The 8,872-nt window shown below is 32.1% G+C and overlaps 1 protein-coding gene across 1 annotated transcript in view; it reads left to right on the top strand.

Annotated features, from left to right (window-relative positions):
* The window catches only part of Smp_140820 (putative sp8), a gene marked incomplete at its 5' end in the record, with an annotated part of 34,675 nt that overhangs the window by 1,675 nt on the left and 24,128 nt on the right, over nt 1–8,872 (top strand). The window contains one exon of the mRNA XM_018793584.1: nt 7,360–7,431. Coding sequence (XP_018648082.1) covers nt 7,360–7,431 — 72 coding nt within the window. The remainder of the gene's footprint in view (nt 1–7,359; nt 7,432–8,872) is intronic.

Below are 8,872 nucleotides of genomic sequence, written 5' to 3'. Positions count from 1 at the left end.
TCATTTTGGGAATTTCAATACGAGGAAGTAATATATCTTGTAGTTTATTTAAAATATGATAAGGCAGTACCTACTAATGAATAAACAATATATAATCTCATTGGAAAAGCCTTTATAGACAATAATTTAAAGATTAATTTGACTTCATGATTAATAGGGGAAAGTAGTCGAGTCTAACAACTTCATATTAAGTTTTAAATAATCAGAGAATGCACATTTACAAAAGTTTGCCAACATCCTTTTAAATAGTAATTCATTTACATGAGTTCACTGTTATATCCCATAGCAAAAAAAAGCATAATTTTATGAAAAGTTACTAGGAATACGTTTCTCAAACAACCACTGAGTTTCTATAATCTGTAATATTGTAAAAATAACTGTTTTATTGAATACTTTATCTTTACTTCACGTATATACTATATATTAAATATTCCCGGAATCTTCATGTTAGCCAATATTGTTGTAGATATTTTGATAAAAATCTAGGGTTCGCATAGTAACTGTATACTAATCACTCACTGGCTTTATAAATATCAGCTGTCTTAATAATAAGATTTTTATTCAAATATGTTAATACTGAACTTACCCTTCGAATAATTTCGTAAATGAAAATGTATATTATAAAAAAGTGTCACGAATTAATTATTTCTGTGTGTAAGAAAAACAATTATTTCACACTAGTTTGTTAATTCACGGACAAAGTTCTATTTTGATAACCGCTGCAGTATATTCTGATTGACAGGTCCAACATTCTTATTGTTTGCCTGGCACAGATTTTGTATTGTGTAAAAAAAGCACCAATTTCAACTGTAAGTCATGAATCAACGAAATAACTGTTTCATTAAAATCACGAACCAACCAATGTTAGACCACCATTGAAAACCCGTAAGCACTGGACGGCCGTTCCATCCTAGTATGGGAATCCTTGACAGTGCTCATCAAGGACCCCACACACGGGATTCGGACCCAAGACCTTTGGTCTCGCGCGAACGTTTAACCTCTAGACCACTGAGGCGCCTTCCAACGATGCCATTGTATCACTTCAACCAATCCACTATTTGGCGCGACCATCTTCCATTGTCTTCGTTGAGTAAGTGTCTCAGCCAACATGGTTTAACTCCACTGGTCACAGCTTCTCATATGAACCCCGAGAACACCATCTCGGAGCTAATCACAAGTAGACACATGGTAAATTTTAGTTTGACGTTGTGGAGACCGTTAAGTGTCATTGAAATAACTGTTGGTAATAAGTGAGTACAAGACAACTATTTCATCTTATGAATTATGTGTCGTAACAGACCATACTACAAATTAAGATTTCGATTATGCAGTCTGAGTGGTTCATACTCAGTTATGTGGTTATTAGTGAATATTTACTACTTAAGAGCGTATGTGTCTATTGACAGAAAGAAACACCTATGCTATTTGATCTAAATAATTTTTCCTTTCATATCGTAGCAAATTATTCCGTGAGAATAGTTGATTAACTAAATAAGCAATTTTTAAAATGAGTAGAAAATTTTGACTTTTAATTGCAAACCTTTTAAAACATAATCAACAAGACCACACTATTTTCGATTCTAAATCATTAAAAATGCTTTTCTACTCAGGCGATTTTGTGAAAATTTTGTACAATTTATAAATGGCTTTTTTCATGAACTGATGTCAATAGGTGAACTGCTGAAAACTGAGAAGCACTGTAGATCGTTTTTCCCACTCGAAGTTATTTGGAAGTGCATGTCTGTAACTTCATACTAGGCTAGACCCAGAATTTTGATTTGATAAATAAAGATATGTATTATCTCATCGAGATTTAAAGCTCCAGTCTCTAAGTAAACGCATCAACACTTTATTAGTTAAACTAACTTAATCAACTTCTTACTACTTAACCTGATTCTGTCTTATGTGCATGAGTTTTATCCTTTAGCTACTGCATTTTCAAAAAGCTTGAAATGTGAAGTATATTGAGGTTAGAAGAGAGATATTAGATCTGTATTGTAACAAAAACTGTTTACAATCCCACTTTTTATACATACGTATCAGACGATATTTTGTCATAAACGTTTTTGTTTTTTTACTTCATTGAGTGATGAGAGTTGCAATGAATCCTCGTTAATATAACTACATTATCTAACATGTCTTCATGAAAAACTTCACCAAGGGTATAAATTCCAATTATTGCTAATCCATTTAGATTCCTTGATCCGACCTTCTCAGTGTGTACTATTCCAATTTTCCCCCTTCTAGCAAAAATTAAAGTGCACATTAGTTACTTTCAAGAAATCTGTTGTTGGTATACACCAATAAGTTTTCGTTAACTATGTTTATTTATCTGTCCCTCTCGATAGTCAAATATGCGATTCAGTTACACTATACTGGAAGTGAACTATGAAATATTTATAACCAATTTATTAATGTAATTCAATATGATAAAGATTGTTTGTTAAATAAACTAGTGTTAATCGTTCAATCATTTCGGTTGTATTGATCCACTCTAGTTAACTAACCTAATATGAATAAGCAGTAGACCTATTAGATATAACGTTTTATGGTTGAGATTAAGTTTAAATGTATTAAATATTTAATTACTGAGAGTTTTAATGTTTCTTCACGCAATTTCCCTTAAATATGAACTAAATCATAGGTACCAGTCAGCTAATTGACTTCCTATTTGTTTTAATATTGTTCATTTGCTATTTCGTACCCTCACAGAGCACTAATCTTGTGTATGTTTGGTAGCAGTAGTTGTTGTAGCATAAATGATTTTAAGTATCGGTCCATAAGTATAATTACTAAATTATCTGGTATTTCAACTGCATGCAATGTGTCTGTTTATTTGAATAACTTTACTAAACTGTGTGATGGGGAACGCAACGAAGAAATCGGTTGTGTTTGACGATAAAACTCAATGTGTAGCAATATTCTTCCTGTAAATCATATAAATAGAATAATGTAGAATATGAATATCAGAGAGGAGGAATATGGATAAAAAGGAAGTCCTTCCTAAACAATGTATTCAAAGAAAATAATAGGGAATGAGCATTTAGGAATCGAATTATCTTCTATAAACAGCAATTAACTCATGAATGTGTGAAGAAATTATCGTTGCCTTGGAATAGGACCCATGAGTATCCTTCCGGTTGGCTTGGCACTACTACTCCATAAACACCAAAGTGAACTCTACTCAAATGTATATTTCAAAAGCATCCTGCCTAACAAACAATCCAAGTCAATTAATAGTTTTATTTTCCAATATCTGATTTATTATAGTTGAAAGCGTGAGTCAATTGAAGCTAGACCACCATGGAAAACCTGGAAACACTGGACGGCCGTTTCGTTCTATTATGGGACTCCTCAGCAGTGCGCATCCACGAACCCGCTCTCGCGAGATTCGAACCCAGGACCTACCAGTCTCGAGCCGAAGCCCTTAACAGATAGACCACTGATTTATTTAAATGACATCGGTTCACCCAGATTTACCCTTAAAAAAATCGTTACAGTTAAACCTAGTAGTTAAGACGAAGTGCTGACTTGCCAGTTATACAAAACAGTTTATTAAAAACTCACTTATATATACTACAAAACAGAAGAACACAAGTAATATCCACCTAACATCAGAAAATGCAATCTGTCTATCCTCTTATTTCCCTGTAGGCACAACCCACCGTCTTTCATTTCTTGTTATTAGTTTTATTACTATATTTGATATCCTTTATATATACCTGTTATCACAATTTTTATTTCCTGTTGCTGATTCATTTTACATGATTCACTTTTTAGAAATTCCTTGGGTCTTTTGAATCTATATCCAGCTTTATATAGCTTTGTTGATTAATACACAATCCTTTTCATACCCAATAACAGATTTATAATTCTTATCTTGACCATTTTTGCTTTGATCACATAATTTTATTTCATTGACAATAATGAACTCGTAAATTTACGGTGGATTTAGGTACACCTGTACAATTTTAGGAGAGATATCTTAGGAGAAGGAAGTGGTTACAAAACAGCTAAAATGTCCAGGCATTCCTAAAAGTATACAACACTTGTAAATGAATAAAAACTAACTTGCAGTATAAGAAGTAATCGGCTATGTGAAGTCAGATTTCTAAGGATTTAAAAGAATAAGTGAATCAACACTTCAAGCTAAGAGAAAACAGTTGATTTTTTAATTTGAGGATAACAAACTCAATGAATATTTTGACCGGTACCTGACATACAGAAGATTGGTAAATTTGTTCTTGAGTTTTTTTGTAGAGACCGTGGTAATTTTATTGGTTGAATTCATGAGTCGATATAAGCTAGACCACCATGGAAAACCTAGAAGCACTGGACTGTCATTTCGTCTTAGTATGGGACTCCTCAGCAGTGCGCCTCCACAGTCCCGCATGCGGGACTCTAACCCAGGACCTTCAGTCTCGCACGCAAACGCCCATGATAGGACGAAACGGTCGTCTAGTGCTTCCAGGTTTTTGGTGGTGATCTAGTTTACATCGAATCATGAATTCAACTATTAAAATTTGTTCTTATTAAGAGGTTTTAACATACTTTGCGAATAAACGATCAAAATTTCTTATTTTATGAAAGCCACTCGGTTAATAGACGACTTATTTAATATTTTTGTGATTGTAAACTAAGGTCATCTGGAATTCATTGAAAATCAGGGAGTATTCCAATATAACAATATGCTCTCCATGAAGCCTGAAGGTTCAATCTTGTATGAAGTCATAGGTGTATATTGCGCAAGATCAGAAGGCTGCGACTACCGGAGTTTCATATCTCGCAAACAGAACAATACTCTTTGATTCCTAATCATTCTCCGAACGATATTTGTCTCTGGAGAAATTTACATATAAACATCCCCGTATATTCAATGGCACTTGCTGTAACCATTCTGTATTTTGATTTATTACACTTAAAAAAGAAGAAACATTGTCTTATATAAAAAGACCACAAAGAGCTAGTCAGTCAGTCAGAAGTAACGACACCAAATCAGCGCAGAGAGATGAAAATATCAAGATGAGGGCAGTAATAGTAGTAGAGGCAGTACCAATATCAGTGATAGTAGTAATCATAGTTAATATAAGCTACAATATAAAACACATAAGGTATTCATCTATTTATTGTTATTGTCGTGCACAGTGAAATTTTAAGTAGTTGAGATTTTTTCTCACATGTTAAATTTATTGAATATTGAAGAAAAATTTCATTTACATTTTATAGAAACTCACAGAGTTAAGTAAATATGATGGAATTATTATCGGTATACCTATAAATGTAGTGACTAATTAATTTTCAGTTATTTATTATCAGCTTCCTCTTATACATTAATTTAAACAAAAAAAGGTGTATTGTATCCAATACGCACGTGAATCTACGTATGTTTTCATCATTTATAAACGTGAATGTATTATTAATAACAAACTATGCTGTGATACCATTATTCACATTAGAATGATACAGTCATTTATTAATTACCTACGTTTGTAGTTTAGAATTGAAAGTACTTAATGTTAATTCAAGTTTTACATGTACTTGTATGTATGTAAATATGTATGTTCTCATGAAGAGAGAGTTGTTTTTAAAGAATGTAATCATAATATTGTGTATATTGTTCCATGTATAATATCATTAATTTAATCTGTAGAGCGATACACATGGCTATTGTCGAAAAGCTCTAGGATAAAAGTATTTTTACCTCATATTCCTTCATTTTTAAGCATGGTTCACTGGATAAGATATTATGTTATGTTTGGTCATATAGCTCTTAATATTTACAACAAAGTTTATCATCATGAAAAACTGGTTTATTTGTTCCAAAGCATAATAATTTTAAGTTTTGTTTTTAAAACACTGTTGAGTATCTGTCAAAATAAATTAAATGTATCGCTTACGCGCGGTGTTTGAAAATTTAGAAGTGGGTTGGAATAAATATGGAGGCTCTCGAACCATGACATGCTATCAATTCTTGAAGTCATTGGGTGTCTGATTAAACCGTTTAGATAGATGCAGACTATCTGGTTGGGGTTCAAGTGATTATTGTGAGCGATAGTTCAAGACGTTGTATGATATAGCTTAGAATCGGTGGCAGATTGCTCAGATTACTTCACTAGTTATCTTCCCCTAGATCGTCAGTCAAAGATCGCTAGACACAGAAATAAACCAATGCATATATGTGTCAGGCTCTAGGTTCCTGATGTCTGATTGTTCAGTCATCATTTACGATATATATATATATCCAGTAAGTACTTAATATAGTATTTATGTATTATTAATGGTGTAAATCTTTAATTAGGACCATTATTACTCTTTCGCTAATAAAAATAACGAAATATTGCATTGGATAATTAATATATACTTACTACAATGATTAAAATATCATGAATAAAGTTTTGTAGATGAGCTCTGTAAATAATAGTGTGGGTGAGCTTTAAGATACATTGAAACTACTAAATATATAACCATATTATTGATATGACTAATAACAATAATAATTGATCATTAATACTCTTGTTTTACTGCTAAAATTTTAATTAGAGAAAAGCAAATAAGACAACTTAAACAATAATTGACTTTTTGTTATATCCCGTGGAGATTTATGAATGGTAATTTTGAGAACTATCTATAGACCAATATGATATGTATATTTCCTATTGTATAATTGTTAACTAACTAAACTATTCATATTCGTGTTCCTCTTATCATAAGCTTTATTTTGACCTACAGACTATTATTATACGATTTACAACTCTTGAGTTATCCCCAGTCTATTGATTACTGTTCACCCTATTCACAGCCACATTTTGCCAAATCTTCTACAAATATTATTTTCTATTTTATGGTACGATGTGGTTTGTTTGATTGGTATATAAACCCAGTATGTTTGAGAATACTGACTCATATTGCAGAGGCTGTTATTGATGTTCTGGACTTAACTGGCTGGGCTAGAGAGATAGCAGGACTGACAAGTACTCAAGACTGCTAATACGGATGTCGTGTATCATTGGGCGATCAATAAAATTTACTGCTTTCTAATTCGCGGTCATATCACGTCATATATATCAACTGGGCAAGAACGCACGCCAATCGATATAACACTGCATTTTAAATAAAATATAATTTTCTTTTATAAGAATGGTGGCTTAATGGTTACAAAAGGCAGAACCTTCGACTAATAGGCTACAGCTTCGCAGCTACCTCCTCATACACATACTTTAGTTTAAGCAACCACATGATATTATTATCCTTCACATATTAACAATGTGTATTTTAAATGTATGTATGATAAAGTTAATATCTGCTTTTAAGTAACTCTCGTTTTTCCTAAAAATAAAATCCATTTTACTATAATTTTAGAAATTTCAGTCAGCTGATGAAAATGATCAAAAACAAAATACTGTTTACGCTTCAACTGTTGAATTGGAAAAGGTAAAATTAGTATTAACATAATTATTTTACTTTAAATTTATTTTCACAGGTATGCTAAACTTATTATCCATAGTGATTTCTTGAACATAGTATGATACTGTTAAGGAACTACACCTCATTATATGTCATTCCAATCAAATACTGTTCACGAAGAAACGTATATTGCATACTTTAAATACTTTTAAAAATATGTCGCTTAATTGATTAGGAATAAATGCTCCAAATACTAAATGTCATGCTTGAAGTAGTTAGGCAAAAAGTATTTCTAAATAAGAAAAATTAGAATCAATGAATTTAAGTAGGGACATTTCATTCGAATTCTTAACACACATTGTTTTTAAAGATAGTGTTCGTCATTGTCTGGAAAATAGCTCAAAAATGAAGGATGAATAAAAGAAGCTCGAGAATAATGTCTTCAAGTCTGGAAGATAATGATGCCTTTGAACTATGAAGTCGGAATTCAGTGATTTACATTTACAAATTTAAGCACTTAACCCTCTAGCAGAACAATCGCCCAAGACGTTCAGTGTAGATTTACTTATACTTAACATGTTTAAACTCTACCAGTCATCATGTTCATATGGAATCCATCTTGAAGTCAGTAATTAACTAGGTGAATCCATGTTTACTTGACTGTTATTAATACTATGCACCAGTGATGCTAAAAAGTTACTGGAAATTACAGTTGTATATGTGGTGATGGACCAACTATCTTGTATAGTTGAGAGTCTTCGCCGATATCACAGAGGATAATTTTAACCTCTTATCATGCGAACATAATACAAATATACAGTACTATCAGGAGTAAAGCGATATATAATTTATAGAAGAATACATATAAGCAATAAATTTAGATATAAGCGACGGAACTAATTCTAGGTATGAATAATTTTCAGCACAGAAAATCCTCTTCTTCAAGATATCATTTTCTGAGGTTGTAGTCAATTCAGATGAAGTGATGTTGCATAATATTGCCGAGACTATAAAAAATCTTCAAGTAATAATTTATACATAGGAAAGTGTTATTTTAATTCATTTAGAGTTTTCAAGTGTCGAAAAAAAACATTGCATCGTCTAACAAAGTAATCAATGATCATCCACAGCTTACGTGACATCATAGTTTTAGAAGTAATAAAAAGTAACTGCCAATGGAATCATCTGTAAAATAAAAGATAAAGTTAACTGTAAACTTAATAAAAGAAGAGAATAAGAAGGCAATAATTAGCACTTATAGTTTTGAAACATCGGAGAAGGGGCTAAGACCATGGGAGAATGAGAGATTGAACGTGACTCTTCTGTATGAAGAGTTCGGGTTTGAAATGATGAATTGCTATAGCCTCAGCTGCGCATAAATTCCTCATCCGAAATTTTTTGAGTCAGTTCTTGTTACTTTGTAGAGGATTTTGAACTCAGATACATGTGATGGGGTGTGGCTTCATTT

Source organism: Schistosoma mansoni, chromosome 1 (assembly GCF_000237925.1).
Source record: "Schistosoma mansoni strain Puerto Rico chromosome 1, complete genome".
Lineage (NCBI taxonomy): Eukaryota > Metazoa > Platyhelminthes > Trematoda > Strigeidida > Schistosomatidae > Schistosoma > Schistosoma mansoni.
The sequence above is the reverse complement of the archived record's forward strand: the minus strand, read 5'-3'. Positions and strand labels throughout refer to the sequence as shown.